Source organism: Strix uralensis, chromosome 9 (genome assembly GCF_047716275.1).
Source record: "Strix uralensis isolate ZFMK-TIS-50842 chromosome 9, bStrUra1, whole genome shotgun sequence".
Lineage (NCBI taxonomy): Eukaryota > Metazoa > Chordata > Aves > Strigiformes > Strigidae > Strix > Strix uralensis.
Window position 1 is genome coordinate 14,366,472 of NC_133980.1, and position 14,013 is coordinate 14,380,484.

Consider the following 14,013-nt stretch of genomic DNA (forward strand, 5'->3'; position numbering starts at 1 on the left):
TAAACTCTTTCTTCAATCATTTTAGTATAACAGCATTATTAAAATCTTTATACTTTGAGTGAAAGCATTAATTATTATGCCCATCAGGAATATTTTTCATTGTCAAATTGCCTTTTACCATGCTAATAAACACCAAACTTTGCATGTAAAAATTAATCATGTTATCTCATTTATAGGTCAAAAGACAGAGACTAAAATAGTTTCTGCAATTCTCCCTAAATAACTAGCTTTTGCATATCAAGTTTTATGGCACATTAGAAATGAATGCAATTCAGACAGGATTTGAATAGCTGAGTGGATAGAGGGGGAAAGATAAGAGCAGATAAGAAAAATCTTGAAGTAAGTTAAGCCTTTTGAAAAACCTGCTTTAAAAAAATCAAGGGTTTTTTTTTAAATTTCTGGACTCTAAATGAACTAAGGATGGAACAGCTGTATGCAGGTCATTACTCAAAGTATTCACCGATTACACTTCCAGCCACTATACATATAAATGGTACGTCAGAACAATTTAATACATTAAAAATATTTTAAATTACTCCAGTATTTCATTCAGGCTAAATGCAACTTCCACAGCTCCCATGTAACTTGTAGAAGTGGGGTGGAGAAATAGCCAGATGACTAAATTCTCCTCCCATTTTTATAACATTTAAGCCTATTACTAGGGTCCTCTTTCCCCCTTTGTTTTAGTAACATGGTGTGTTTGTAGGTATGAAGTAATACAAGCATGGCCACTTCCCCCTCCTCGTTATGAAGCCCATTAAAGCACAGATGGTTTCTGGGGTACCATATCTACTTTCCCCAGCATCAGATAGGCTTGGGTCATCCTCTCATCCAGAAGTTGCAGCTGTCTGCCCACAGTACTTCAGCAGCTACCAACCAATGGTTAATAAAGGTATTAGACCGTTATCTGCTCTTCTAGGTGGCAGCACATAGCCAAGGTTTGCTCATTTGCTAGTCCCACAGAGCAACTTGAGTTCTTACCATCTTTGAACCCTCCCAGGACAGTCATGTATGTGTCGTGTTTAATGTGATTTCTAACATAAGAGGAACAGACATTTCACTTGTTTTCTGAAACACATTAAAGAAAAGCATGCATGCAGTGCTAGCTTAGTGCCTTATAATCCTGTCCCCCACCTTTCAGCAGAGATTGAGTCTGAGACACCGGAACAAAGCAATCTTCACAGAACCCCACTCCGGCCTCAGGGATAAGGTCTTAAAGTCAGGCAAATAAAGTGTTCCCCTGCTATACAGAAAGCTGGCACCCATATGAAAATGCACAGCTTGTGGCATGGGGGAGATATTAAAAAAATCAGGCCATTTATTTACATCTGCTAACGTGCTTCCCTGTGACAAACTTCAAGCAGCCAGTTTGAGAACTGTTGGGCTCAGTAACACATCCTGGATCTCTCACAGCACATCACTAAAAGGCAGAGAGCATGCAGGTACCTCCTCTACGGAGAATGAGCTGCTCGGAGAAGGCTCTGACCATCTTCACATAGATGCAAGTGTTCCCCAAAAAAAGGGAACAGTTTCATAACAAAAGTAACTGTGCCAGTACTTGGTTTCCAGTACAAAGAAGTAAACAAGATGGCTTGTGTGACCTAGTCTTTACCAAAGCAATCTGCATTACTTCAACATGTGGTCAACAGTATGTGCTGCAGACTCACCTCTAACAAATATACATGTCAGGAAGATGCATGATGAGGTAGGTTTTGACATGAGCATCCTAAACAGCTTCAGAACATGAACTACAGCTGGGATCACTAAGATCTTTTCTTTGATCGCTGAAGAAAGCCATGAAGGTGGGAACAGTGCACAGCAATCTCCAGAACTGCATGTTCTCATTTGACACCCTCTCTCACCTTGTCCACAAAGCCCATCTGCAATCCTAACATTCATCGGCTCTTGTTGGGTTTTGATCACAAGTTCTTCAAGGTGAAGAGGCTGCCCTTTACAGGCATAGCACACAGACAGCTGCACAGAGAAAGCTGGCCCACGATGCTGGGTCTGGTCAGGGAGGCTTCAGAGCATCTCTGATGGGGAGAGATGGATCAAACCACCCTGCCCATTCACATATCCACAAGACAGCAAACTGCAAAAGAGCTCGGACCCATTTGCTAGTCCCATGAAGGGCAAGTCTGTGCCCCAGGTAAACCAGATCATACTGCTGTTTTACAGGACCTCATTTAAAGGCCTGAACATTGCATGTCTATGGACAACAACATTGTGACTTTTCTGAAAAAGCAAAAAGCCTGCTCCCAGCTTTTGTGACTGGAAAGAAAACATGACTCAGATAGCACTAGTGTGGCAGCATCTGCCTGGGACAGTCACTCTGCAGAGAGGTCATCTCCTCAAAGCCCTGCTGCTTTGGGACTCTCCAGCAGAAAAGAGCTGTAAGGCCAGATCCCCTGGTTTCTACCACACAGCCTTCTGAGCACAAGGATGGTGTTCCTGAGGGAAGACCCACTGCATAGAGGATGTCTCTCCAACCTGACACTACTATCCAACAGGGCAGCACCATGGCTCAGAGGACTGACAAGAGCACCTCTAGATCTCAGTCAGGTAGCCAACAATGTGCTTTAGCTTTGCTGTCCCAGTAGACCAGCTGACAAGAACAAGTCCTGCTGTATTTCCCAGCTAACAGTACATACCTGTGCTGTCAGCAGCCTGCCCTGCACCCAGGCACTGAAACCTCACCATGGCCACCAGTCCCCAGCACTGACCTCCAGGGAGAACAGAGAGCACCAAGAACTGGCTGGACCCTTGCAGAAGGGCCCAGCAGGCAGTATGCCCCTGCCTCCCATGAAACATTGACATGTCAAGTCCCCAGTCTCCCCCTCAGACAAGACAATAGCAGTAATATGTCTTTTCTCACTCACTGCCAGAAAGGGATTTCCCCATGTCTTCAGGACTACAGAAACCGGTATAGCACCTTCAGAGGAAGGGAGCCCTCCCTGCAGCAAGACTAGCCTGCAGTCCCACTCCATCCAGAAGCCCAGGGATACATTCCACACTGTGCAGCTTGACTCTTGCTTGGCTGATTTCTTTCCCAGCCTCCAAGTCTGAACATCACTGTGTGACGTTCCTTCCCCTACTAAGCGTCTTTCTGACTGTGACTGAAGAATCTGGCAAATGACCAAGTATTCTTTAACCTCCACATTAACTATTGTTAGCTTTGGCAAAGCCCAGCTCCTGGGATGCCTGGCATGGTATCGCTTACTGCTGCAGCCTACAGGAACTGCTGTAGTGGCGAGATTCAGAGGACAGGGATCAGGTAGCAGATGCAAAACAGAGTCCTCACCCACAATGCCCTCCCTTCCCCCATTGCCTAACGAGCTTTGGGAGCAACTACAACTTTTAAGCTTCTCACTGCTGGAAAAGGTTTGAAAACAGTGAATGTGCAGAACAGAGTAAGTCGAAGAAGCTGTAAGCTGGATGAGGCCAAATGTTACTTTTAGACCACCAATGTTGGTAACATTGCAGATCCATAGAGTACTACAATTATTTATCTTTTAGGAGTCAGGAGATAGAGATCTTCATCTCTAGCACAGGCTGCACCACCACCACCTCCTAGCCCACACCAGGACCCCTCTTTCTTGCAGTCTTACTGCAACAGTCCTAACAACAGTAGGGTCCTTAGTCCTGCACCGCACTGCACAAGAACTAGGATATGTCTTCTTCCCCTCATTCTCATGAGTCCAACCAGTGCAATCAGTTATGGCTGCTCTGAGCAGCACCAGAGATGGGCCATTAGCCCTTTTTTTTTTTTTATACAGAGGACTGCAGGCTTTGCAAGCATCAGCACCAGCCACAGTCAGACAACCAAGTTGTCCTGGGGTGGCAAATCCTAGGCAGAAATGTCCACACCAGTCACCGGGGACAGCTGAATTCAGGGACCAGAAGGTAGGTTTTCTTAAACAGACTTTATGCTGCTTAATATAGCACACACTCTTCCCCAGTGTCTGCATAATGCTGAGTTTGAAATGTTCTAAAGATTTGCACTGAGGAAGACTGGAGGGGTGGGAGCAGGGCTGCCAGAGGAAGCATTTAAAAAGCAAGGGATGACTTCAGAGAAACACCGTATACAAGCAGCAGTCTCATAACACTTGCAATGCAGAGGCTTGGTTAGTAATAATAAAATGTAAACAAGTTCCTAGTAAGGCAATGCAGTTGCAAGTCCATCTAGGATTAGTCACAAAAGATGAAGATGTGAAGGGTTTAGGCTGGCTCATACCCTCCCCTCTGGGGAGGCATCCTGCACTGTGCCTCACTATACATGTACACAAAATTAGTCTGTTATATCTGTGCACCATAGGCCTTCTCATGCTACTCCAACACCAAGTGAGTCCCAAGAATTACTTCAGTGCCAACACAACTGGATCCCTGCTGTGAGCAGACTTCTCCTGCCTTCTCATTTTCTGAGATGCCAAAGCTGCTTGTGTATTTCCTTTAAGGTCAAATCTACTTTGGACATGTCCCATTCTGGTGCCTTAACTTCTGCTGGCTTTGCTCTGAACATCCCTTTTTTGCCTGCATAGGTAGAGGAAACCCAGAGAGTATTTGTTCCCCACCTCTAACCCATCAAGGAAAATCTCTAGTAAGAGCAAATTGCTGAGAATTTTTTGCAAAAGATAACAGAATAGTGACTCTTGGGGTTGTCTCACCCCCGATAACTCTTCCACTAAAGCCAAGAGCCTGGGACTGCTGTGGACCCTGTCTTGCAACTAATAAACACAAGTACCAGTGACCCAAAATGCTGCCATGTTCAGCTGCTCATTGCCAATTCAGGCAGCGACTGCATCATAACAGTCGCTATCTCTGTTTGCACAAGATAGGAATTGGGTGACCCTCTCTCAGGTGCTGCTTTTGCCACCAGCTAGCTGGACCCTTTTTCTTTTATTTTGTTGCAGATGTTACCTTTCTGCCCCCTGTAGAACTCCTTCAGCTACACGAGTCCCATCAGAAGGTCCACAGAGAGCCTTTCGCCTGCTTGTGTAGTGCATGACAAGGCACGTAATGTATTATACTAAAGTCACAGTCTATTTGTTTTGCATCAAGACATGTACCAGTAGGACATGCAAAAAAGGTAAAGGTTAACTGTGAAAACTGTGGATAGCCAAAAAAATATATCAAGACTAACGTGACTGCTGTGAGCTTTTAATCTAAGTCAAGCTTTACAGATTCACTTTTTTAAAAGAGGTACTTACCTGTCCTCAAGCCCCAGTAATTCTATTGATCACTACCCACAAGAAACTGTGCTTTATAAGACATACTGCCTCCATATGATTGAAATAGCTTCCTTCCTTAATCAGCATATAATCAGATATTCCCACACAGGAGAACTATAGCCCTGATTGACAAGATAGTTACAAAAATAAACCTGAGGTTTAAATATAGCTTGCTCGGCTCCCAGAAAGGTATGTAGTATTGTGTTATACAAGTCTACCATCATTTTCCTTGAATTATTATAGTCCATATTCTCCCCCTGCCTTGATCTCTGTCAATTAAACAGCTACCTGATTTGTCTTATACAGGAGAGCTGGCAGCTAGGGTTAGGTGGGAATGGCAACTAGACTTTCCACTGCATGGACTGATATGCCATCAATATTTCATGGGCAATTAACATTTACAGATTTTGAGTTCATGTACCAGTTGAATGTGTGATGTCTGATGCAATTGTAGAGGTAGATAGGTAAATAAATGTGCAGGACTACGTAGCTATGTATGGAAACAAGATATATATGCCCGACACGAAGGGATATATTTGGATTAGATCTATGCCTCTTTGTATGCAGACACACAAGCTAGGCAGGCAATATTTAATGATTTCCTCTTTCTAGGGTGGATAGAGTTCAATAGCACAATACTCGTTGCATTTCTCCCAATTTATCAGGATGTTCTGATGTGTTAAATATGCAACGTAATGAGGGCAGAGCTCTATAGCCCTGTTCTTCTCGTTTCGGAAAAAAAATTGTGATTTTTTTTTAAAAGCCATTCTAATTATGAAATGCTCTTCATCTCTTAAAAATCTCCCCATCGCCGACTGACTAAAAAACACGGGACAGACCTCCTATTTATTATGCAAATCCTCAGCATTAAGAAAACAAATCGCCAACTAACATCTGTCTCACCCTAAAGGAAAAAAATATGTATATTTTTTAAAAAAAAAAAAAACCTCGAAACCCACCCTTCCCCACACTCCACTACGCAACGGACCGCTCAGCCCCCGCTGGAGCGGGAAGGGAAGCGCCTCCCGAGCCCGCTTCCCGCCGCTGCTGCAATGTCCCCGCCACAGCGGCTGGGCTCGGCTGGGCGCTCCCGGCCCCGGGCCGCGCACCCGGCCCGGCCACTGCGGTCCTGCCGCCGCCGCCCCCCCTCACCTTTCCCTTCCATCGCGGAGCCTGGCGAGCGCCGGGAAGTTGCCGGGAAGTTGTCGCCGGAAGACGCGCTCCCTCCTCAGCCCGAGAGCCCGGCGGGCAGAGCCGGCCGCCGCTGCCTGCTCCGCGGTGGGGACGGCGCCGTCACAGCCTCGGAGCTGCAAGCAAGCAACCACCGGGGGTGGGGGGGGACACGCGTGAGCCGCCGAGCCCCCCCACGCCCCCGCCGCGGAAGGGGGGAGCGGCGCGGAGCGCGGCCGCGGGGGGAGCGCGTTACCTGGGCGCCGGCGGGAGCTGTCCCTGGCGGAGCGGTGCTGCGGGGGCGAGTGGCTCCGCGGCCCGCCGCGCTGCCTGGCACCGCCCGCATGCGCGCCCCGCCCGCGCCCCGCCTCCGCGGCCCGCACCGCGGCACCGCCGAGCCCCCCGGCTGCGGGCTCCGCGGGGCGCGGAGGCGGCGCGCCCGCTCGGCGAGGCTGGGCTGGCCCCGGCCCCGCTTCCCCCCCTCCACCCAACCCGCGGGGGGCTGCGCCCCGCCAGCGGCAGCGCTGGGTTACACAACACGGGCACAAACACCCGCGTATTGCCCGCGGGGGTCCTCCTCCCCCACCCCGGGCACGTCAATCGCCCCCCGGGCGCGGCGGGGGCACCGTGCGGCACGACAAGAACCGCGCCCGGCTGCTGCATACGCATCGGCGGTTCTTGCGCAGGTGATGCGCACGCTGGACATCGGGCTGCGCCTCAGCCCACGCCGCTCGGTGGGTCAGGTCCGGGGGATCGCTCCACTCAGCCTGCACCCCCGTATCCCACACGCCAGGCTGAGCCCACCCCACCGCAGACACCGCCAGGATCTCTTCGGAGATGCCCAGTCTCGGGTTCAGGCCTTCTCTGGATGCCTTGTCTCGAGATTAATTATGCTGTTTCATAAAATATTGGCCTCATGGCTAGTTTGGGCTTTTTTGCTTTTGCATCCGGCCACTGGATTTTGCTCTCCCTTTGCTTAATAAATTAAGCAGTTCCCTGCTAATGAGAAGTTGGTAAAACATTCATACCAGGATCAAGTCACTTTCAGAGAATGCAGATTGAGCTCCTTAAATTCGTCCCTGTAAGGAAGTTTTTCCACATTGAAATTATTCCTCTGTAGCTCTTAAATTTTCCCAGATTTTTCAACTTTGATACGATGGGGAAGGTAAAACCCAGTTCTGCGCTTATTTTTATGATTTGTGTTACTGAAAAAGCAGCTCGAGGCATCCACTGTGCTGGGAGCTGCACACATAGAGGATAGATGGCTCCAGCACTACATAAGTTTCTAAATACAGGAACAGTAATTCCTCTCTCCTACTGTTTCTTTATACATCCTGGTGTTTATATTCACCTTCTCACCTACAGCCCATTGCCCGCAAACCAGTCAGTGGTTATGTAGGCTCTCTCGTGCTCCTCATTTTAAGGTACTGCAACCCATGCGGCAGACGCTGCCTACAGGCTTCCCTATCCCAAAGCAGAACCCTGAATTTGGGTGTGGAAGTGAACATTGTGCAAATGATCCCACCTTAGCACCCAGTCCAGGCAGTTCTGAACAACACCTGCTCCAACCTCAGCTACCAGCCCACAAGGGTGGCAGGGTACTTAAGTTAGAGATGGCTTATTAGTGCAAGAACACACCCCTGAAAATGAGCTAGAAACAGCCCAGCCGGATAAAGACCCACTGTGCAAAATTCACATCACTGTCTCCTACCCTTTTACTAAGTTCTATGTTATCGTGAAGAATAAGTTTTATTTCAGGACAGAATATTCAGGTATTGTAGATGAGCTTTGTGTCAAAACCACTCTATAGAGAACTGACAAAGACATCTTAGACTTTATGATTTGACTAGAAGGTCAAATTAAATTTCTATTGTTTCTTCAGTATCTTTCATTGGCTGGTGGGATCCTATTTCCCCGTTGCTATGTCTTTATCCACCATCAATGCCAAACTGACCAGACTACACTTCCAGGGCCCACCTCTGTGCTTTTTCTGAAAAGCAATGAAACAACTCTTTCAAGATCTATTAGTCCCTACTAATGTTTCAAAACCCAATCAGAACGTACACCAGAGTGCTCAATAACTCCTCAGCCGGTTCTTTTAAAACTCTTGGACTTAAGTTATCAACTCCCACAGATTAAAACCAGGCAAACTGTCAGAGGATATTAAGGTTCCTGGCACCCAAGATGAAGAATAACTTTCAACAGGAAGAAGGGAAGGCAAAGAAACACCTTAACTTTTAAGGTACAGCCAGGCTAGTTACCAAGAACATAATCTGAGGCACTATTTGTAATACCACGCACTGCACCAACGAACCAAGAGACTCCTTTCAAAGCTGTGCACTCCCTGGAAAGCTTACAGCCATCAATAATTCAGCTTCACAGAAAAAGCTGGGGAACAGTTCCTAGCTGCAGGCATCAGGCTGAGACCCACTGCTATGAGAATACAAGACCAAATTTCCCAAACATAGAAAATACGTTTTTCTAATATCCTGAAAGGGACAGCCATAATGTGCTCCCCATTAGCAAAGGTAGGATGATTTCTTCTAGGGTTTGTTTTCTTTGTGGAGGTCCTCTCAGTGGAAAAGGCCACAAGTTAGGAGTCCAGAGGGCTCACCCTTGGGGAGCAAGGCAAAAGAAACATTTATGTGAATTCTTGTTTTGCTTTTGATCTCTGAAGCATTTCTTCCTTTGGAGTAACAGCAGGTAGGAACATAGTTCAAGCAAAACTCATCAATCCACACATTCATTTTCAATGACAGATTATCAGATCTCTTTCTGGGTCATATCTGGGACATCACAGTTTTCCTTCTACATCATGAAACAATCACAAGGCCTTAAGATACATGTTTTGTAAAATAAAAAGCCAGCTTGAAGAATGAAGCCCCTTCAAGGCTTCTCTCCTCAATACAAAGAAGCAAATTCAAGGGGAAAAAAATCGAGTGGGTATTTTCCCTCCCTTACCATTTACAGGTCATCTTTCAAGTTGGACCAGCTTGAGTTAGATCACTTTCTCCTCTAGCCCCTCAGGGAAGCCAGATGTGTGTCTACTGTGGCTTTGCAAGTAACAAGAATCACATGAAGATACACACAGCAATGGCATCTCAGTAACCCATTAAGTTGTTCTCTGAACCACAATAAGACAAAGCATTGCAGCACTCAGGAGCTGTGAGTGTGCTGAGCCTGGACTCCTTCTCATCCACGCCCTCTGAACCAAGGTAGAAGAAGGGCTCCTGAAGCACCACTCTCCTGTACCAAGTCCACAGGGTTGCCAGGGTGCTTCCCTCACTTGTCAGCTGTTTCCCTTGCATGTGCAAGCTTTGAGAGTAAGCTAGAATGATGGTACAAATAAGAAGGTGGCTCAGTCCAAGCAAACCACCCTATGCAGGGTTCATAACGCTTCAGTCCTTGACTCCTGTCAGGGCAGGGAGATGACTATTTGGGAAAGTCAGAGTTATTCCCCCTTGATGTTAGTCCTGAGTGGTTTCTTTGGGACTGCCAACACAGGGCTTTTTCAGGGCCACCTGCACTGTTTGATCAGCAGGGCTTTTGCACAGCATGCACTACTGGAAACCTGCCCACCCCACCAGACTAGCTTGCTTTGTGACAGTAATCCCTAGAGCTACCCCCTCTCCCCAGTGGTGACAGGACAGTGCATCTGGACATAAGGCTTCTACCTAGCAGAGAAGAGCTCAGCCTGTATAGATGAGAAAACTCACATGGTGCTCCAGACAGAAATGGAAATACTACCCAGGCCTCCATCTCCTGAGGAACCTGCTGCTTCCCCCACTGATGGTGGATGCTGGGCAGAGCCCATGGCCTGCTGCAATCAGTGCTGCCTGCCCCCTTTCCACACCCTGCCTCTAGGAGGCTGGCTTAGGAGCAACCCTGAGCACAGACATGATGAAGCCAAGTGGCCATTTTGGCACTGCTGCAGAAAGTAAGCCCATGCGATGATCATACATGGTCTCCCAGCTGCTGCTGCTCCTGCCCATCTGCTACCCTGGCACAGTGCCTCCTTCTCTAGAGGGAACCTCCGTTCAAGGCAGCAGAGGCACCAGCTAGCCTGCAACGTCATGCATGTAGCCACACACATGCTGCCATGTCTGCATGGGGCACTTCTACATAAGGCTGGATGGGCCAGGAGGGAGATGATCACCAGTGGTGGGATTTCATCTGCTCAGTGCTAGTTTCTGGTGATGACCATCCAGAATGGCAACAAACCCAGGCAAATGCACCATCTCAAGGGCCAGGGCATCTAGCTTCTCTACTAAGCTGGCCACAAGTCAGCTTCAGTTCTTTGCTTTGATATTAAGAGAGGGTGCCAGTGTCTCAGCCTGTTTCCAAACTGCCCAGAAGCCAACTTCAGTGTGCAGATCAAACCTCCTGGCTAGAGACACAGCTGCTCTCACAGCAGGTGACAGAAAGGAACTTTGTCCTGCCCAGAGCTTAAAGACAATGTTCCTTAAAGGCAGTGAACAGCTCAAAAAGGAGCTGTTCTGAGTTCTGACCACAGGGGAGGAAAACTATTAACCTTGTTCAGTGTGGGTCTAACCTCAAAACCAGTGCACCCCTTGAAACCAGCTGCAATGGGGAGCAGGACTCAGCCAAGTGCTTCTGGAAGTCCTATTTTGGACTCTGAAGCATCTATTCCCAAAACCAGTGGGCATCATTAGCTAACTGCCATCGTTAACCAGCAGAACAGATTTCTTTAGGACAGAAAACAAAACAGCTCTGCATCACACCATGCTCAGAAGATGTCCACATGCCATGGGTTGTGCTCAGATAAGCACAAGCAAAAGCAGCAAGTTCCAAGAAAGTAGGCCATGAGACAGCAGGAGCAGGAAGGACCTCTAACACTACTGAAAAAGTAAAGAACACAGCGGGGGGAAAAGGGGAGTAAATAGAGACTAGAGGTTTTTAATAATATAGGTAGGGCAAAATACAAAGAACATTCTACAAGCTGTAACCCATCACCCTGAGGATGATGTACATAGAAAGCTTCTCATTATGAACAACAAAAATAATAACTACTACATCATCAGCTGATGTCACTTCCCTACATCATCCAAATAGTTGCTAGAAGCAGAGCATAAGTGCATTAGCAGTTAGTGTGTGGAAAAAAACCAAAGCAAGTCACAACCTTTGAGCAAGCACAGTCAGTTTCATTACATAAAATTATTGATCAAATGTTGTTGAGATTAATCAGTAGGTATTATATTAATAAAGGAAAAAGCACTAGCAAAGTCACAAAAGTACCAAAACAAGGGAGCAGTTTTGTAATTTCTTGCAACTAAGTCAAAAATTATTGTAGAAGAAAATCATGGATGGAGGTAACCCTCCTTGTATTGACGCAGAGGAAGGTCCTTCTGAGCACCATGATTGGGCTAGTAGAGTACCACCAGCTTTCTTCTGCTACTATACTTCATAACCATCCACATACACCCATTTACATTAATGAGAGTCTTGATGTTGACTTTAATGGTAGTTGGATCTGACCCAAACAGTTCAACTCCAAATTTTAGTTTTCTGTGAGGTACTGAGCACCCTGAGCTCCTCAAAGTCCATGGAAGCAGGTTGTTCTCAGTCCTTGCAGCAAAACACTTTGTGTTGTCAGGGCTAGCTCTCAGATGTTCTGAGCCCCACCACAGATTTCTACTTATTCAGTTTAGTAAATAACTTTGTCACCTCCACTGCCAGGTGGTGACAGGGAGGAAGGTGTCTGAAGTCAGGTTTTTATACCATTATAAAAGCTTAAGATTTTAATGTAAAAAGAGAAACTATGAAAATAAGCTGCTGAATGGAGCTACTTAAGCACTAGCCCCTTTTTGACTTGATTAAAAAAAGGTAATTACATGCATTTGGAATGCTTTACACAAGGAAAAAAAAAACTTTACAGGGCAGAGGCAGGCAGGAGCTTCCTGCTGGCAGCTCAGCCCTCATAAGAGCCAGGTGCTCAAATGCTTGCAGAGAATGGACTAATTACCCTAAAATCTTATTTGCCTATGCCTGTTTCCTACAATAAAAAACTATTAGCTCATCACTACTCTACAGCCATCAGGGCTGAATAACATTCATATTCTTTGTCTGCTATTTCAAGAAATCATAGCAGACTGTCTTCTGATGAGGTCCAAATCCCAGGGAGGCAATTTCTTTGCCTTATTCCTACCACGTAAGAGCCATTTCTAGAGCACTGAACCCTTGGACCCCACAGTCCTGTGAGATGCCCACTAAGAAGGCTATTCAATGCCAGCTGAGACTCAAAATCCTAAGCATGTGCCAGACAGCTCCAGTGTCCCTGAGGTAGGGGACAAGCAGAGCCTTGGGCACAGAGTCATCTCCTATCCAGCTCCAACGTTTTTTCCACTCGCCTATGCTTACCCTGTTGGTTTTAATGTTATGTTTTCCAGAATGCTAGAAAATAACAAATGCAATAAAACCTGCAGAGCCAAGACCATTACCATCGGTGTATTTGTAGTGCAGCTTTCCCAGGCCTCAGGGAATTGGATCTTTCTGTGATAATTCAAGCTGAAACTGAGAGTTTGTCCAAATACAAGAGGCAGATTAGTGCTGCTTGATACCAGTCCCACCGATAGCCATTTGACCAGACCAGTTCAGAGCTTGAGATCTTCTTGGCAGATATCATGAAAAATACTGAGAACAGAAGTGAAATTGAAATGAGTGAGATATGTAATAGAAAGCAAGGGGAAAGGGGAGTGAAGAAGGGAGAGTGACAAAAGCAAAGGGCAATCCTAACTAAACTAGCTCACTCTCAGCTGCAAAAATGAGAAGACCAACCCTTAGGTGTGAAGCTATTTACCCCCACACTAGATGGTTACATCAGGCAGTGACACAAACCTTAAGCACTTGAACAGACATGGTAACGGCAAAAAAATACTCACATGCTTATCCTGAAGTACAAAATCATGCATTTTGCTGGGAGAAATTGAGAAAAAAGCTGGCTCAGTTCTCCCCCAAAAATCAAATCCACAGGAACAGACAGCACCCATAGAGCACCTTCATCCCTGACATGAAAGGCTGCCTGCAAGCTGAGGAAACAGCTCTTCATGCTTGTAGGATAAACTTGGTCCTTGAAAGTTCCACCTTGCCTGGGTGAAGCCTGACCCTTAAAACCATTTTAACTCACACCAGCTTCCAGCAGCCCTGTAATACAAAGAGATGCTGCTGCTTTGTGCTCTAGTGTCATTTAAGTGGACTATAAACTGTGTGGTGAGAATACTCACCTAGCAACCTAGAAGGAACTGCAAGGACAACAGCTCCAGTGGAGGCAGAGGGGTCTGGCATCAACAGGAAAGCACCAGTCAGGCCCAGAATATGCATGATGGCTCTAATTTAAAGCTCAGGAAGCCCTGGTTTCCAACCAGCACAGAACCCAGAAATGAACTTGACCTGCCACCTGTCCCCTAATCTGCAGGACACTAGGCACAGAGAGCCTTCAATGGGTTATTAATGAGCCTGCCAAGATACTGCCTGCCTCTGCTCTTCTCCGCTGATGTTTTGCTTATAGGAAACCTTGGTTGGTTTCTTTGCTTATACACATAAATAGCAATTTCTTTAAGCCTTCCTTTCCTTGATTGACGGGATCTCATTGGATCCA

General features: G+C 46.7%; 1 protein-coding gene across 1 annotated transcript in view; it reads right to left on the minus strand.

The window, feature by feature from the left end:
• FGF12 (fibroblast growth factor 12) overlaps positions 1–6,769 on the minus strand; it is a 231,768-nt gene extending 224,999 nt beyond the window's left edge. The window contains exons 1-2 of the mRNA XM_074877447.1: positions 6,655–6,769; positions 6,381–6,535 (exon numbers count right to left, since the gene is read on the minus strand). Coding sequence (XP_074733548.1) covers positions 6,381–6,393 — 13 coding nt within the window. The 5' untranslated portion in view covers positions 6,394–6,535; positions 6,655–6,769. The remainder of the gene's footprint in view (positions 1–6,380; positions 6,536–6,654) is intronic.
• Positions 6,770–14,013: the final 7,244 nt, after the last annotated feature.